The sequence below is a fragment of the Geotrypetes seraphini genome, chromosome 4, assembly GCF_902459505.1.
Source record: "Geotrypetes seraphini chromosome 4, aGeoSer1.1, whole genome shotgun sequence".
NCBI lineage: Eukaryota > Metazoa > Chordata > Amphibia > Gymnophiona > Dermophiidae > Geotrypetes > Geotrypetes seraphini.
In genome coordinates this window covers 267,321,047-267,339,404 of record NC_047087.1, presented here as the reverse complement: position 1 = coordinate 267,339,404, position 18,358 = coordinate 267,321,047, and the positions used below count along the sequence as shown (strand labels likewise).

Genomic DNA, 18,358 nt, shown 5'->3' with positions numbered 1-18,358 from the left:
AAACTATAGTTAATGTCCCCAACATAGATGAACGCAACTCAATAAATTTCCCCTTCAGCACCTAGGTTATATTTTCCTAACACCTCTGCATTTCATAAACCTGTTTCGTAATCTTAACACGTTTTACAAAGAGATTCTAAATTGCCTCTACCTGTTGATCATTCTTATCCATTCAAGGCACATGCTTTGAATGGATAAGAATGATCAACATAGGGTAAGTGCCTACTATGCTGTTGCTCTATCCCGGGGCAGACAACTTGCAGCCTGTCATTAAATTTTATGTGGCTCACAAGACCGTAGGAAATATACACAGAAAATAGCCCATGCAAATGCCATTAACCAGAGTGGGGGTGTCATATCATTCACTGGCAGCATAGAAGGTGAAGGGAACATCTCTGGCTGTCCACAGGGAGGTGGCTAGATTCTTGAAAGGAGTGGTACGTTTGTGCCCTCCTCTTCATCCTTCCTTTCCATCATGGGACCTCGATTTGGTTATCTGAGCTTTGTGAGGGGCTCTGTTTGAGCCCTTGCGCTTTATTTCCATCAAGGACCTAACACAACTGTGCTTCTGGTAGCAATCACCTCTGCTCGGAGGATCTTGAAATTCAGGCCTTATCGAGCCAAGAACCGTATCTGTCCTTTGCAGAGGATTTGGTGACCTTGTGTAGGAGTGTGGTACAGCCTTATATAGTGGGAGAGTGTGGTGCAGTAGTTAAAGGTACAGCTTCAGCACCCTGAGGTTGTGGATTCAACCCCACACTGCTCCTTGTGACTCTGGGCAAATCTCTTATTCCCTCCATTGCCCCAGTTACATTAGATAGATTGTGAGCCCATCGGAACAGACAGGGAAAAATGGTTCAGTACCTGAATATATTTATGTAAACCATTCTGAGCTCCCTTGGGAGAACGGTATAGAACATTGAATGAATAAATTAGATAAATCTAGTTCAATTCTTCTGCCAAAGATGGTGTTCCGTTCTGTGTAAATCAGGAAGTGCATTTGCCCTCCTTTGTGTTGGGAGGTTCTTCTCCTGCAGACCAGAGACTCACAAACTAAATGTCCGGAAGGTGCATCTCTGGTGCCTGAAGGAGGCGAGTTTCGTCTCTTGGATCATCTCATTGTGGTCTTTCATGGCCTTTGTAAGGGTCAAAAGCCCTCTCAGGTGTTCATTGTGAGGTGGATTAAGGCGGTTATTGAATGTGCCTAAATTGGTATGGGTCATCTGGTGACTCCAGGACTGAAGGCCCACTTGACCAGGGCTCAAGGCAGCATTCTGGGCAGAGGCCTGGATTGATTTGCAGGGCAGCGACATGGTCTTTGCTGTGTTCTTTTGCTAGGCACTACTGGTTATGTATTTTGAGCAGGGCCCATTTTTACTTTAGCAGAGTGGTCATTCAGGTAGTCTTGTCTTCCCTTGCCCATTAAGTGTGCTTCAGTACATCCTGTTGGTTCAGAATAGTCAGTGGCATAGCGAGGGTGGGAGGCGCCCGGATCTGTGGCACCTCCGTGCCCTCTTCTCCACCCCCCCCATTCCTTCCACTCCCCCACCCCCTCACTCGTATCATCCCTTCACACCCCTATACTTCTAAATCTTTGCCAGCGCGAGCAGCTTTTCCACCTGCAGATCATGCTGGCTTTCCCTCTGATGCCACTTCCTGGCCCCGTGACCTGGAAGTGATTTTGGAGGGATCCAGGCCTACATGAGCAACAGGCTAGAGGTACGAGGGGCAGGGAAGGGAGGTTGCGAGCATGGCATGAGGGGTGGTCAGAGAGGTGCCAGTGCCTCCACCAAGACGGTGCCCGGGGCGGCCTGCCCTCCCCCCCCCCACACACACTTTATTGTGCCACTGAAAATAGTGTAAGCTGACGGTAAGAAAGGTGAAATTGTCTTGTCTAATCTTTTTTTTTTTTCTTTAGTCAGAATCGCTGTTCTGAAATCCCTCCCTTGCAAGATCTTGACCTGAGGTTCTGAGTACGCTCTGTGTTTTCCTATTTAAAGTAAGTGAGGATATAAAAAGATCTGATTCTAATTGGCAGCCATATGGGGGTTCCTATGACATGGATATTCCCTGGTATTTGCAGGGTATCAGGTGGCACTCTGTGGTCGTTTGCTTGCTTGCTTACACTTACCATTGCAGCTTCAGTGCTTGATGAGACTAGGGGCTAGATTCACTAAGCAAATCGATCGTGTACTGATCAGTTTGCGACCCGATTTCCCTCCGACCTGATTCACTAACCTCTGTCCCGATCATCCTCCGATCCGCACATGCAAATGAGGGGGAACAGCATTGAAATGATGGCAGGCAGCGTTTCACAAACAAGAACCCTGCAACATCAACTGGGCTAGCCGATCACAAACAAGCGACGGCTGGTGACCAGTTGTTCACTACTTTCCGACTGCCATCTCCTGCTCTGCCTGCTGTCTACCCCGACTTTCCAGCTCTCTGCCCTCGACTCTCCTGCTCGCTCTGCCCCGACTCTGCCGCGATTTCTTCTGCTGCCCTGCTCTGCCCCGAATCTGCTCTCCTGCTCTTTAATCCCTGACATGCATAGAATCCCATGGCAGAAAGAAATTGAAGAAGACATCCTTATAATATATCTTTAGAAGAATATAGTCTTAAAATTCAATCACTAAGAACTGCTACCATAAATGAAAAAAAAAAAAGTTAATTTAATAAGTTAATTGAGAGTGCTCTTTTATAGTCCTCCGAATCTGCTCTCCTTCTCCTTAAGCCCCGACTCTCTGCCCCGCCCCAAATCTCCTCTCCTGCCGCCCTGCTCTGCCCCGAATCTCCTGCGTGGCTCTCTGCCACAAGTGCTGCCCTGGCCTTCCCCCCGCAGTGCGAGCCCGTGGTAAACCTGTGGGCTCACTGGGCTAGTAAAAGTAAAAAAACAAAAAAGTTGCGGCTCTTAGACCCATGCGCAGACTACAGATGGTTTGTGCTTGCGTCGGGATCGCTACTGAGTAATCCCGGCGGTCGTTTGGGAGCGTGATTCCGATTGCCTTCATTTGCATGAGGGCAATTCGTGAATCAGCCCCCCCCCCCCCCCCCGGACATGGATCGGATCCCTCACGGATCGAATCTGATCCGTGCCCTTTGTGAATCTAGCCCTAGGTACTTTATCAAAAAAAGACCTCCTGCTGCTTGGGCAGATGCGTACTGGATTGCTCACTGAGTATTGCACAATATAGCCAGTGATGTTACTGGTTGAATTCAGTTTTCTGTGCCTTCATTTTCTGGTGAGAAGGGATAATATACCCTGCTGGTTCAGAACAGCGACGCCGACTAAAGACAAGAAAACTTATCAGGTAAGGCATAATTTTTCCTTGAGGGGACATGAAATTACAGCTGACTGTAAGCAGTGCTCTAGGCACTTTTAGCAATTCTTATTCAAAATTGATCTGAGATATGAATGGACAGCAACATGAGTCCAGGGCCTAGGCAGTGTCAAATTTTTCCAAAAATAGTCCTGTTAAAAGAGTATAAAACAAGCAAAATCCTTCAAGTGAACCAGTTCATTCATTCATGTTTATACATTACCTGTATAGGTTTATGAATGAGATTTATATGTTGTGATTTTAAGTGTTTTTATTATGTATGTAATATTTGTAATCCGATTTGGATAAAAACGGAATAGAAATATTAAACTATAAACTATTTGTCCACATCAGATGCTTGGAATAATTTTTATTGTTGGAATTCTCTGGTCCCCACTAGGGACAGAGAAAGTACTTGCATATAATAAATGTAAACCATTTTGGTTGTACCTCACAAAGGCAGTATATCAAATCCATAACCCTTACAGAATGTCTGTCCACTGTTATAAGCAAATGAGGACATACTATGTATAAACACTGCTACCACTGCATGTTTTCAAATGCACACTCAAGGTGAGTCCACAGTTAAGATACAGGATGCAGCTCCCTTCCCCAGAGGGCTTACTTATGGCAGTGGAATGGAAAATGGCACAAGGAGCTTCAGCAGGAGAAGTAGAGCTGAATCCTAGCTCTTAGCCCCTTGCTCTAACAATTAGGCTATGCCCACCAAAAATAAAGATCTAAAAGGAAGATCAATAAATTAGCTAGTAACTGGTGTCTTTTCCTGTGATTAAAAAAGGACTGAAAGAAATCCTAATGTTGTGAAGGTTTCTGTATACATAATGCAATATTTTTTATTTTGTTTCTGTTGAGATTTAGTTAAGTGTTACACAATTTTGGTATGTGGTGGGCATAAGAGGCAGCTTTCCACCAAGTGGTGCAAGATCTAATGCTCAATTGAGCCTCCGCTGCCAGTATGCCCTTTCAAAGGAAACAGGCTGCATATGAACTGAGGGGTCAGTTCTTTGAAGTGTATCAGAATACTGGATGCTAAGCGTAAATTTTATAACAGGATCTGGGCACCAGATTCCGTTATAGTTGCGTAAGTTGGCATTTACATGCCAGCATTTAGGTTCATCCATTTATGCCATATCTGTAGCGGGCATAGGATGTGTGCACCAAAGGCTGCAGTTTGGCACAGAAATGGCACTATAATTTGTGTGCAATTGTGGGAGATGCCCAAGTCATGCACACCTAAGCACCCCCTTGCCGTTGCGTGAAAATCAATATTCTATAATCCTTGTCATCAACAGCAGATGAATCCAGAGACTAGTGGGATTACGTCCATCAACCAGCAGGTGAAGATAGAGAAAACTGAGTTGTCCTCAAGTATATCTTGGATGCACAGTCTCCTGGCCAACCAGTATACTCTATCTCTAGCAGGCTGCTGGATGGGTTCCTCACAGCTCTTGGATTTTGCGGTGGATTTCGAACCAGGTTTGGTAGCTACCAGCTTTAGTTTTCTGGATCAGAAAAGAAAAATATTCCTGTGGCTTAGGCCTCAGAGGAGAAATACAGTGTTCCCCCATGAATTTGTGGTTTGCGAAGCGCGGATTCACTAATTCGCGGTATTCTCCGACCGCCTCTTCCTGTACTAAATTCAGGCTACTCCACTCAAGAGCTGCATGTCAAAGCAGCTCCTGATTGGTGTAGCCTGACTTTAGCAACAGGAAGAGGTGGTCGGAGCATACCATAAGTGATTTTGCACCCGCTGGCACCCCAGCTGCCCTCTCCTGTCTCAGTGCCCCAGCTGACCTCTCCTGCCTCAGCGCCCTAGCTGCCCTCTCCTGCCTATAAAAACCATATTCGTGGACGACTCCTCCGGCAGTGCTGCCTTTGCCGCCACTGACTAGCCAGCCCCAGTTGCCGCCGCACGGGTGGGAGGTTAGCCTTGGCCAAGGCACCAGTTCACTTATGGCCTAGTGTACCTTGATTAGCCTGTTCGGCAGACAGTTAGGCTAGTTGCGGATTAGTTTACAGCTCCTTCTCTCGTGATCAGAGTTTATTCTTTCCACTCCTTCTTAGTCATACATGTGGAAGAATGGACTGGAAGATGGGTCAGCTACCTCAGTGCCTGAGGTTTCCAAGGTATCTCCTTGGGACTCGAGAAGACACCTGTCAGTTCGTGGCATTCTTCTTGACTTTGGTCAGGAGTTTGCCTCTTGTGGGATCTCTGTGGACTTTGTGCTTTGAGAGGGCTGCAGTTAGTCTTTACTTGTCATGTTTTCAGGCTTGATGCCCTAGAACCTTGCGAGGGGAGAGGGTCTGGTCGGCGGCGGTGCTCATGGGTTTTGCTAACAGCTAAGGACCATTGCCAGACATGATGGTTTCATTCCACAGGAGGTTATTTGGGGCCTGGTGGTCACGATAGGAGGCTGCTTTGCACTCATTCTGTTCGTGGAGGGGCACTGTAGCTATGAATTCTGCAGCGTGGTGCTCTCGGGCGAGGATTGCTCCTGCTCACATGTGCTATGAGGATTAGCCTCTATATGATCATGGGATACATTCTCTCTGGAATTTCATATCTCTTTGGACGTGTGCTGCAGAGCAGGATTTGGGGGTGGGGGATTTCAAGTTTGCTTGTTTATTTCCCTCACTATGTGTGGGACTGCTTTGGTACATCCCACTAGTCTCTGGATTCATCTGCTGTTGATGACAAGGAAGGTAAAATTATGTCCTTACCTGATAATTTTCTTTCCTTTAGTCACAGCAGATGAATCCAGAGCCACGCCCTGTTGCGGGATTTGTCGCTCTCAGGCGCAGTTTGGGCATGCTTTTTGGCTGAAATTGCATTCTCGATTTTAAAGCATCAGTGGTTTGGGTAGTGCATGTGAGGAAAAGTTTCATGTCTCATATATTTCATGCCTTTTATATGCTTTATTTCAACTGCTTATAGAAGACCTATACTGGTTGGCCAGGAGGCTGTGCATCCAAGATATACCTGAGGACAACTCAGTTTTCTCTATCTCCATTTGCTGGTTGATGGATATAATCCCTCTAGTCTCTGGATTCATCTGCTGTGACTAAAAGTAAGGACATAATTTTACCTTCACATGCCTAAGTGCTAGTATTCTACAATCTGAATTCACAAATGGTGCACACATGTAGGTGCTACAGAATGAGGGGGTTACATTTTATTTGTATTATATGCAGGCCAGAACTCTGGTACTGAAAAGTGTAATGCTCATTTCTTGTTACAGCTATTTTGTTGTGAAAATGTTTTTTTTTTTTTAATGAATATACCACTTGCTTAAATTTAAGGATTTTGTTGAATAACAGACTCAGATTGCTTATATATATTAAATCTATACAGTTGATGTGTTGCATGCACCTGGAGTTTCATGGATAACCTAGATTTTAATGTCTTAACACATTAAGGGCTAGATTCACTAACCTGACTTCCGTGGCCAATTCCAGCAAGCCCGACTAGTTCACAACAGCAAAAAATTCTAATGAGGGTGATCGGAGGAACGCCACCCTCTGACCACACGGATTGCTAGTGTGAGATCCTGACGCATGCGCAGACCATCTGCTTTCCCTGCAGATGGTCTGCGTATGCGTTTTGTGTCTGTTTTTTTGTGTGGTTTTTTTTGGGCCCTGACTCTCCTGCTCTCCCAGGGAAGTGCTATCCCCTGCACCAGCAGTCTTTTCGCCGACGCTGGCTTGTCGCCTTTCTGCTGCTTGGTGCTCTCTTGAAGCAGGAAGATTTGTATTCTGTCCAAAAGTTTTCCCGTCGACACTGAAGCCTGCTTTCTCCTGTCAGCCTGTCATGCCCTGCTCTCTGCCCCGAGCTCTGGATCTCTGCCGCCTTCCCTGCAGTGCGAGCCCGCGGGTTTAAAGCTGTGCCGCACTGCAGTGTGCAGCCCCTCTTTAAACCGGTGGGCTCGTACTGCAGGGAAGGCGGCAGAGATCCAGAGCTCGGGGCAGAGAGGACATGATCGGGGCAGAAAGCAGGGCTGGAAGATTGGGGCAGAAAGCAGGGTTGGAAGATAAGGGCAGAGAGCATTTCAGGAAGATCGGGGCAGAGTGCAGGGCGGCAATGGAGCAGGAGAGTCGGCAGAGATGTGTATGACTGGTCCCCAGCAGTTGCTTCTTTTGATTGATTTCATGAAAATGCTCCTCAAGTTATAGAACCAATATATATCTAAAAAACACAATATGCTGTGTAATAGTAATAAATATTCATTAATATAAGTGAAGTGCTCAGTCACCAACCGATCCGTGCATAAAGTACCGTTAAAAGTACAAGCGCCGGTTGTACAGCAGGGACCATCATAGCACTCACAGTCCCTAAACCTTCCTTATACAGTAATAATTGTCAAGAAGAAATGAAAAAACACTTATCTTCAAATAAGCAAAAAGAAGGTAGCAATTGCTTTGTTCAAATCCAGCGCTCGTAACAGATATCCATCTCAATAAAGACTCCCCGAATTTGAAACTCCCATAGCCTCCCTACGACCCGAGTTTCGCAAAAAGCGTCGTCAGGAAGGGGGCATCAGCTACAGTTTGGATAGGAGAATGCCTCCAGCCTGAAGCTGATGCCCCCTTCCTGACGATTGATCAGTTGCGTTTGCATTCAAATGATTTGCATCTCCATGCAAATCTTTTGCATGCAAATTTGATAGCACATCTATCGCTGCTGGAGAATCGGCCAACAGCAATTGAATCGATATCTTAGTTCATCTAGCCCAGGGGTCTCAAAGCCCCTCCTTGAGGGCCGCAATCCAGTCGGGTTTTAAGGATTTCCCCCATGAATATGCATGAGATCTATGTGCATGCACTGCTTTCAATGCATATTCATTGGGGAAATCCTGAAAACCCGACTGGATTGCAGCCCTCAAGGAGGGACTTTGAAATCCCTGGTCTAGCCCAAAGGATGTTAGAATACATTAACTGCAAATGTGGCAGATAGTAGTACATTCACTAGACCTCCTGACAGGGCTGTGGAGTTGGTCCTATTTTTCACGAACAAAATTAGAACTGATAGACCACAAAATATATTTAATTGACATTTGAACAAAAAAACCTGAACAATAAATATATGTTTAAAATGATAAATTTACCATATATTACAATGTACATTTTTATCTACTCCACCCAAAATTGCTTCTCATACTCCATTTCCCTGTTTCCAAGTTGTGTGGTTTCTCTGCACAGCTGCCTTCACCAACAGTTAACCCAGTGGTGTTGCACGTAACATGCATTTGGAACCAAAATTAAGGCATATTAGATGCCAAACTTCCGGGAAGCTTAGTAAAGAGGGTCCTTGATTAATATCTGAAAACCACAATGTTTAGCATTTGTCTAGACTTTTGTTTAAACAAACTATGCAATATGTTGATAATTCAAATATTGCCTTTAAAGCTTTATTCATTATCTTTTGTTAATAGGTTCTAATGTTTCATATACCTTTCTTGGCTGATGCAGGTCTGGGTTGTTTTGCATTCCTCCATCTTTGTCGCCAAAGCAAGATGAACCACCAAGTGACAGTTGCACTAACGGACCCTTTGATAATGAAGTGCAAGTAGAGCCAGCATCCGAGGTGGAGTCACAGTCCGAAAGATGTGCTGTGATGTCCAAGGAAAATAACAATGGTCTAGTTCCTTCTCTTCTGCTGTCCCCTGGAAGTATACCTCCTTGCCCCCCATATTTTGAAGGCGCTCCTTTTCCTCCCCCTTTATGGTTAAGGCATTCTTACAACCAGTGGGTACCTCAGCCTCCACCAAGGACTATAAAAAGGACAAAGAGGCGATTGTCTCGAAATAGAGACTCTGGGAGGCTTATAATGAGCACCATAAGACTAAGACCAAGGCAAGTTCTTTGTGAAAAATGCAAAAATACTTTGGACCCTAATGAAGACGGCAAAGATGGGCAAGCAGGAAGAACAGTGGGCAAATTAAATATTCTGAATAAGGTAAAAAAAAGACATGATGAATCAGATTATGAGGAGCATAGAAATAAGAGAGAGAAGAAAGAAGAAAAGTATCCTGGAGAACTCGTGCACAGGAGTCCAGTAATAAAAATATCTTACAGCACTCCACAAGGTAAAGGAGAAGTGGTGAAAATTCCGTCCCGTGTTCATGGGTCTGTAGAACCATTTTGTCCCAAGCGCATATTGCTGAATAGGGATGGGAACCAAGAAAAAAACAGAGACTCTGACAAATGTCAAGAAACCAATGGTTTCGTGGAAAAGTCATCAAACAGAAAATTTGCATCCATTCCGAAACTGAAGTTAACGAGGCCTGTGCTTGCAAGTGTGGATGTTCCCCCTCCTAAAATTAGACTGAAACCTCATAGGATGAATGATGGAGAAAATGTATCTATTTATAAAGCAGAACTTATTGATGGAATGAATTCATTGCAGAGCCCTAGAAAATCCAATTCTGGTGCATTTTATACTGTTGAACCTACAAGAAGAAGTTTTCCCGAGATGTGTTCAGGAAGCTCAGGAGATGAAGATGACTTCAAGGTGTTTCCCCACAGTAAAAATGGACATGATGACTTGACTTTGGTAATGAATTATCACACAAGAAAAGCAGATTCTTCAAACATATCGGTATGTAGTAATGACAGTTTAGATGAATCCAAATCATCCAGCTCGGAACTAGCATCATTAGAAATCTGTGACTTTTTACCTGGTGAGGAAATTTCTGTCTCTTCGTCCTCCAAAGATGAGCGTAAAACTGTCCCACCGTTAACTGTTAAACTACACACTAAAAATGTTTCAAAGTGCATCACTGATGAAGGAAGAACTGTTTCTGTGGGAGATGTTGTATGGGGTAAAATCCATGGTTCTCCTTGGTGGCCTGCCCAAGTTCTCAGTATTAGTATCAGCCAAAAGGAAAACGGAGAACCTGCCTGGCAAGAAGCAAAGATTGCATGGTTTGGTTCTCCGACAACATCTTTTTTATCAGTTACAAAACTCTCCCCTTTCTGCGACTTCTTCAAACTGAGGTTTAATCGCAAAAAGAAAGGATTGTATCGGAAAGCTATTGCAGAGGCTGCTAGAGCTGCTGAACACTTAACCCCAGAAATAAAAGAACTCCTAACACAGTGTGAAACATAAAGGCAGGTGAGTGTGTAGTAGCCGAAAGATTGGTGTGGTGCTAATTTTCTCTTTTGGCATATTGAACCTGTCTTTATAGAATGTCTTAGACTGATGTTTTCCTGGTAATATTGTAATTTTTCCAGAAGCAGAAGATAGGTCTGTAAAAGTTTCCTATCCTATGTACAGAAGTCTGGTAAAAACTTTTGAGAATAGCAGATTTATTTGTTAGTATTTCATATATTTTGGTATTGTAGAACAGGAGTGGGGGGTTTTTGTTTGCTTATTTTGATTTTAGAAGCATTTAGATATATATATATAAATTATAGATATATATATAATTTAAACTGTATATAATATATATACAGTTTAAACTGTGCATCCAGTATTTTTCTTTCTGCCTCCTACATGCTTCCTCTCCTCTGGACCTCATTCCCTTCCCCAACCAACATCTCTTTCTGTCCCTCCATGAGTCCAACTTTTCTTCCTCTCTCCTCCACCCCATTGACAACATGTCTCCCTCTCACTGTCCATTTGTCTTTCTCTCATTCCCTCCCTTGCTTTAAAGGGAGTGGGGAAAGAGAGAAATCCATGGTGCATCTCTCTCGCCCTCTCTACTGCCACATCCAACATTTCTTCATTCCAACATCCCCTGGATCATGTGCAGCATTTTTCACCATTGCCCACCAGCCCCATGCCCATTTTTCCTTATATAACCCCTCTCCAGCACCATGCCACATCTCTCCCTCCATCACTATGTCCAAAATTCCTCCCCCTTGCATCCTCTTCAATCTGTCCCTCTGTTCCCTCTCCATCACCATATCCAACATTTCTCCCTCTCATCCTTCTCTTCCTCATGCATCTCATTTCTCTCTGTGCCCAACAATTTTCCTCTTTCTTCCTTTCCTCATGTGCACCATCTCTCCCTCTCACTCACACACTCATGCCCAACAATTCTCCCAAGTTAATGCTTCCTTCTTCCCTCCCTTCTTTGTTGCATGTTCATGCCCCCTCCCTTTCTTCTGTGTCCTAAGTTTGTGCCCTCCTCCCTTCCTTCTATGTCCTGTGTTTGTGCCCCCCCTCCCTGCCTTCCAGCCTTTGTCCCAATTTCCTCCCCCCCTCTTTTCTTCCTTTGTCCCACAATCATGTCCCCTCTCTCCCTTACTTGCAATAATACGCTCGTTCCCTTCAGGGCCATCCAGTTGGTCTGCTCCTTCCTGCCTTCAGCAGCACGGACACATTGCGGGCAGCGGCTCTTACATGCTGCACATGGCTGACCCACAAGCCTTCCCTCTGATGTCAGCTCATATACCTTAATATTTGATTTAAAAAGTTGCCCCAATTTTGTAGCACATGAGCAAAAATTGCAGCCTTTTTTGAGTAGCATGTGCACGCAAAAGACATGAACAGAGTTTAAATATTGGGAAAATAATTTCAGTATCGAATCTCTATCAACTTCAAAAGTCAATAATACAGTTAAAGTTGCAGGAATTGCCTGTACCTCAAACGATGTTTCCAAAAATGTTGTTATGCCAGGATCTTGTTTATCCATAGATAGTTTTGATTAAGGATAATTTATTGTATATCACATATTGAGAAAATATGGAAAATGTTATACACAAGAACCTGAGACTGATTAATTTTTCCAAGGTTTCCAATATCTCTGCTGAGGAAATGTTTAAAAAAATATATTTTAGATTCCCTAGAGCTTCTAGAATCATCTATTCCACCTATCTATAGAGTTTAATTTCCTCTAAATCTAAACAAGAGGTGAAACTTATGGCAATTTTGAAAGATGCATTTAAAATGTCTAGATTAAAAAAAATAAAAAATCCATGTTGAGTTTTGCACCTGACCCAAGGCACTTGCAAGTGCCAGCTCTCACTTAAATTCTGGGGCCTTAAGCAAAGGGACATTGCAAAAGCCAACAACACTCCACAGCTCCTCTTTCGACTCCCTTTCTGAAACTCCACAGCTCTTTCTGGGGGCCTTTCCTGCTGTCAAGCAAGAGGCATGGACACTCTCTTAACTGCTCTTGTTCCATCAGGAGCCTTGAATCCAAATGTTGCCTCTGACTCCTAGTGGTAATCTCGAGGTATTGTCAGCAAGCTCAAGCTGGCAGATAAGGAGCTGTTTGATACACCACCAGCACCTTTGCCACATAGGCTTATCTTGGGACCTGCTGCTGCCATAAATTCCAGAGGAAACGACTGATTTTTATCCTTATACTTTTGCATCAAACTTTCATGGGAAAATGTTTTGGTATATTCCAGTAACCTGCTGAGGTAGGCTGTGGTGCCTTATGTTAAAAAGGCCCTGTTACATGGCTGGAAGGGATGCTTCATTTTATTTTTTATATAAACTATGTAAGATTGTGTATTCTGTTTGGACTGCCTGTCTTGTACAGGTTCCTCATTTTTATGTGTTGTCATGGTGTTACCATAGCATTCTGCCATAGAAAAGGCAGCTTTTTAATATGAAGATTACAAGCAGTAACGTCTCCTTAAATTGGAGACTTAGGGCCAGATTCTCAAAACTTGCCATAGTGGGAGTGATTTTTTTATTTTATGGGCAATTTCTCAGCATAATAGCATGCAAATTATATGCATGCTATTTGTGCGGAGAATCGCCATTCAAGAGCAAGAGGAACCATGTCTTGCACTTTTGCTCAGAAGAGCAATCGCTAAGCACAGCTCCTCCATTCTGTCAAAGCTGCTCTCCCTGCCCCAATCAACTTAACCCCAGGTCTCATCGAGTCCTGCAGGTTCAGCTGATTGACAGGCGGGGAGAGCAGCAGAAGAAAATGTTCACCCCTCCTGCCGACACCCCCCCCCCCTCCTCACCTGCTGCTGCCCTGCCCCATCCCCTGAACAAGATAGGCAGGAGGGATGCTGCTGGGGTCCCCCACCCTGGTACCTTTACGACGAAGGCCCTCCTTTTCAAAATGGTGTGCCTTCTCCTTCCTGGTGCTTCCTGGGATGTACCGGGGAAGAGCCTAAGGTTCTGATTGGCCTGTGATGCTGGATTCTTAATCCCGATTCCAGTTTGATCTAAAACCTCAGCAGAAAGTACTGATCCTCGTCCCTTTTCTTTCCTCCCCCCAAAAGAAACTGAGCACAAAGGGAAAAAACTAAAGATGTTAGGGCTCTTCAGCTTTAAGAAGAGACGATTGAGAGGATTGGTAGTTTGAAATGTTGCTGCTGTTTGAGGTTTTATCAGGTACCTGTGACCTGGATTGGCCACTATTGTAAACAGGATACTGGGCTAATGGACCATTGGTCTGACCCAGAATGGCTATTCTTATGTTATTTTATGATAAAGGTCTCAAAACGTGAATTGAGTGGAAGGGGTGAAAGCAAATTGATTGTTTACTGCTTCAAAAATACAGAAACTAGGGTACACTCCATGCACATCAATTATGGCATATGGACTTTTCTTTTTGGAAACTATCCAAACCATTTTAAAACCCCACTAAGCTAATTGCTTTTACTACATTCTCTGGCAATGAATTCCACAGTTTAATTACACGTGTGTGAAGAAATTTTTTCTCTAATTTGTTTTAGATTTTCTGCTTACTTTCATTAAATGCCCATTAGTCCTTGTGTTTTTGGAAAGAATAAATGAGCAATTTGCATCTACCCATTTTTCTCCATTTAGTATTTTATAGATCTCATCATATCTCCCCTCATCCTTTTCTTCTCCAAGCTGTAGAGCCCTATCCTCATTAGCCTTTCCTCACAGGATAGTTGCCCCAACCCTTTCATAATTTTCATTTCCCTTCTCTGTACTTTTCTAATTCCACTATATCTTTTTTTTTTTTTTTTGAGATGCGGTGATCAGAATTGCACACAGTATTTAAGAATATGCACAAACTGCCGTGGCATTACCCAGATATTGCTGGGTGGTTTGGGAGCAGAGCAAGAGAATGACACGGTGGCTGTTACCGCAGCTACCCGCTGGTAACCCGCCGAAATGGTTGGGGGGGGGAAGTGCTCACTGCGGGTATGGGACTCCGGCTGCTTGAGCAAGTTACTCTGTAAACTTAAAATGCGCCGGAAAGGTAAGGGGGAGGAAGGGAGATGCTCAGACAGCACGAGGGGTGCTGAAGGGCGGTGAGGTGCTGAGAGGGAAGGGTAGTGGTGGAAAGGGAAGTAACAGATGCTGAAGGGGGATGGAGAAGAACAGACGCTGAAAGGAAATGGGGAACAGAGAGTGGGGAGAAGACGCTGAAAGGAAATGGGGAACAGAGAGTGGGGAGAAGACGCTGAAAGGAAATGGGGAACAGAGAGTGGAGAGAAGACGCTGAAGGGAAATGTGGAAGACAGAGTGGGGAGAAGATGCTGAAGGGAAATGGGGAACAGAGTGAGGAGAAGACGCTGGAAGGGAAGAAGATAAAGATGCCAGATATGGGGGGAGCGGAGGGATGAAGATGGGTGCCAGACCAATTGGGGGGAGTGAAGGGAGAGGCACAATGACAGAGAAAATGGAAGACCCAGAGAGAAGACAGACAGTGGATGGAAGGAATTGAATGAGAAGATGAGGAAAGCAGAAACCAGACAACAAAGGTAGGAAAAAAAAAAATTCTATTTTTTTTTTTCTTTAGGATAAAGTAGTATATTAGTTGTGTTAATAAAAATTTATAAACAAAGCCCTGCCAGCTGAACATCTCTTTTTCTAGTTCTACAACCAGAACTTTGATTTATAAGGAAGGAATAAGCTAAATATTGCAGTACTGAGGCTTGTATGGATGCTGCGGGGACAGTGGTCACGGGGACAGGGCGGTGACAGGGACGGTGGGGACAGGGCGGTGACGGTGACAAATGTTTTCCCTGTGTCATTCTCTAAGCGGAGCAGATGCACAGCCAGAAGTTATGTGGCCACCACTGATACTTAGCACTGGTGCCCGGATAACTTTCTGGCCAATTGGACCGCATGGATAGCAGTTCTGACTTTCTCAAATAACTATCTTGGCACTGAATGTTAGCAGTGCCCAGATAACATCCAGCAGCCACCTGAATAATTGGATATGGCTCAGCACTGAATATCCAGATCTTAATGCAGCCCATATCAGCCTGACTGCTGCAGCCTAAATTCTGACTAGTCAGTAAATATGTTTTCAACATCGATGCAGCAGTAAACGGCCATGGAATAATGGGCTGGTATTAAAACCGGATGTGTTTGGCTCTCCATTATGCCAGACTGGGTTTGGTGTGGTGGTATTGTCCGCCAGTTCGTGGTGGTCATGCTGGGATGTAAAATCCAGGTGAGTAAACAGTTGGGTCACTGCTGTCTCTTGCCATCACTTAGTGATGTGCTTGTGGGGAATAAAACTAAGCCCTTGGGAGATTATTATCTGCAAATACATAATTACAGTGGTGCTTAATCTGAAAAGAGCGAGGCATAGCATTTTTACCATCCATTTATAATTATTCAACTTTCATTTTGTCGTCAGTTTAAATAGCAATTCCTGTTATGGCATTTATCTGTTTATTCAGGAAGCTTTGTAAGATCTATTTTGGTGAAGCTAGTTATCTATAAAACGAAGGGTGGCTCAGTGCCAGCCAGAGCCTTTCTCTGCCCTCATAACTACATGCCCTTAGTACTAGTTTTACAGCCAACCAGAAAGTTTCACTAAAGCAGGTTGTTCAGAGCTTCTGAAAATACACATACATTCCATAATTGCAATTCCTGTTAAACCAATGAAAAAATAAAAGTAAAATGCTTTCGATATGTTTTAACTGGAGCTCTGGCTGGGAACCAAAGGGTAGATTGGAGCTATAAGGCCGGAGAAAGCCTGAACTTACAGCCCCATTCCTGTCAGTGACAAGGTCCTGCAAGTGCATTAACAGGTCTTCAGAGGCTGAACTGGGAGCCTCTAGAGCAGTGTATCTCAAGCTGTGTGCCTCCTAAGATTCCAAGTGTGCCGGGGCACACTCAGGAGGAAGAGAGGCACCTGCCAGCTGACGTGCCTACGCGGTACGGTGCCAGCGCTGCATAGTGCTGCCTGATTTGCCGAAGGCCTGCTTGTTTCCCCCTTCTCTCTAGCATCCTCCGGCTTCCCCCCTGGCCTCCCGGTCTCCCCTTTAAAGTTAATTATGGCAGCCTGCAGAGGATCACCAGTGCTATAGTGAAGTAGTTGCGAAACACTGCTGTAGGCAGTCAGCGCCTCTCCTTCTTTCGGCCCTCTTCCCTTACTGGCATCTTGGGGCCCGTCTGGAAGGCTTCTGCGCATGTGCGGATGTCGTGCATGTGTGTGATGTCATCACGGTGACATCCGTGCAGTTCCAGGTGCCTCGAGCCGTGGTCACTACCTTTAGTGTGCCCCGGCTCAAAAGGTTTAAGAGAAACTGCTCTAGAGCAGTGGTCTCAAATTCAAACCCTATGCAGAGCCACATGTTGGATTTGTAGATACTTGGAGGGCCGCAGAAAAAAAATAGTTAATGTTTTATTAAAGAAATGACAATTTTGCCTGAGGTAAAACTCTTTATAGTTTATAAATCTTTACAAATCTTAATAATAATATTGTAATTTATAGCTAAAGAGACATGATGAAGAAACTGTTTTATTTTACTTTGGTGATTATGATAAATACACTGAGGGCCACAAAATAGTATCTGGCAGGCCGCATGTGGCCCCCGGGCCGCAAGTTTGAGACCACTGCTCTAGAGGAAGGTGTCTGGATCTTAAGATATATTTTGCCTTTTGTAAGTTTTGCAAGCATAAGCTAAGCTCTCTTGCTAACTGCTGCCTTTAAGAAAGAAGCCTTGATTGAAATCCAGATCCGAGTGGTTTTCGTTTCAGGAAGTCCCAATAATATGATAATAGCAATCAGAAATGGAAGACTGGGGGTCATGGTATTAATTTTTGGAGTTCTGTGCTTTGATAGTCGCAAAAGCAAGGGGAGTCAGAAGGCAGTGGAGGTTACAAAATTATTTTTTATAATTACAGCGCTTCCAGTCTGATGCCTGTCTTTTGTTTCTTTCACTGCAGTTCCAGAGAACCCGGGGCAGATACAGAGAATTCTGCAAACCAGGTTACACAGTGGTTTTATTTTATCAAGCGATGTTCAACACAAACAACATGCAAATGATATGTTGACTAGTGCTGCCCGATTCAGGAAAAAAAAATTCAATTCGATTTGATTCAGCCTATTGAATTGGTTTTTCGATTTGATTCGATTTTCCTGCCCAATTGGGTGTTTTTTTTTAAACATCCTGGTGGGTTTATTTTACAGCCTCTTCACCCCCTTTGCCTTCTCCTAACCACACTGGCGCTGTGGTGTAAACAAAATAAAAAAACAAAAAAGACTTTTCCTCTCTCTGTTAAATCCTAGCTCACGTTTGCGGTCTAACACCAGCTCTGGCAGGATACACATTTCAAATCTGACATATTGTAATCACAAAACAGAAAATATAATTAGTTTTTCTACCTTTTGTTGTCTGGTAATTATTCAAATTTTGTTGGTCTCAGGCTCTGGTTGTCTTCTGATAACTTGCTTGCCAGGGTCTCCTTTCTTCTTTCTCCCTGCTAACCATCCATCTTCCATCTCTGTCCTCCCCTTCCGTTTCTCTTCCCTCCCCAGGAGGTCTGTCATCTTTCCTTTTTTTCGTCTCCCTCCACAGATCCACCTTTTCTTAACTACCCTTTCATCCAGCATCTCTCCTTCCTTCCCCACCACCCCAGGGTCCACCATCTCTCCCTTTCTTTTCCCAACTGCCCTCCTATCCAGTATCTCTATCCCCCTCTTCACACCATCCCTTGCGTCCAACTTCTCTCCCTAAATCCCATTGTCCATCATCTCTCTCCCTAGCACCCTCTCCTCTATTTTCAGACCCATTTCTTCCTCCCCAAAGTCCAGCATATGCACATCTCTTTGAACCCCCCTTCCCTCCCTCCGTGTACTTCCATACCAGGGCCCCCCTCCCCTGAAGGT

At 44.3% G+C, this 18,358-nt stretch overlaps 1 protein-coding gene across 6 annotated transcripts in view; it reads left to right on the top strand.

Moving 5' to 3' along the window:
• Positions 1–18,358, top strand: part of PWWP2B (PWWP domain containing 2B) — a 92,329-nt gene that overhangs the window by 31,109 nt on the left and 42,862 nt on the right. For all 6 annotated transcript variants that reach the window (XR_004539295.1, XM_033942990.1, XM_033942988.1 and 3 more), the window contains one exon: positions 8,808–10,452. Coding sequence is in view for 5 of the 6 variants with exons in the window: in XM_033942990.1 (XP_033798881.1) it covers positions 8,808–10,446 (1,639 nt within the window). In the remaining variant the exon portion in view is untranslated. The remainder of the gene's footprint in view (positions 1–8,807; positions 10,453–18,358) is intronic.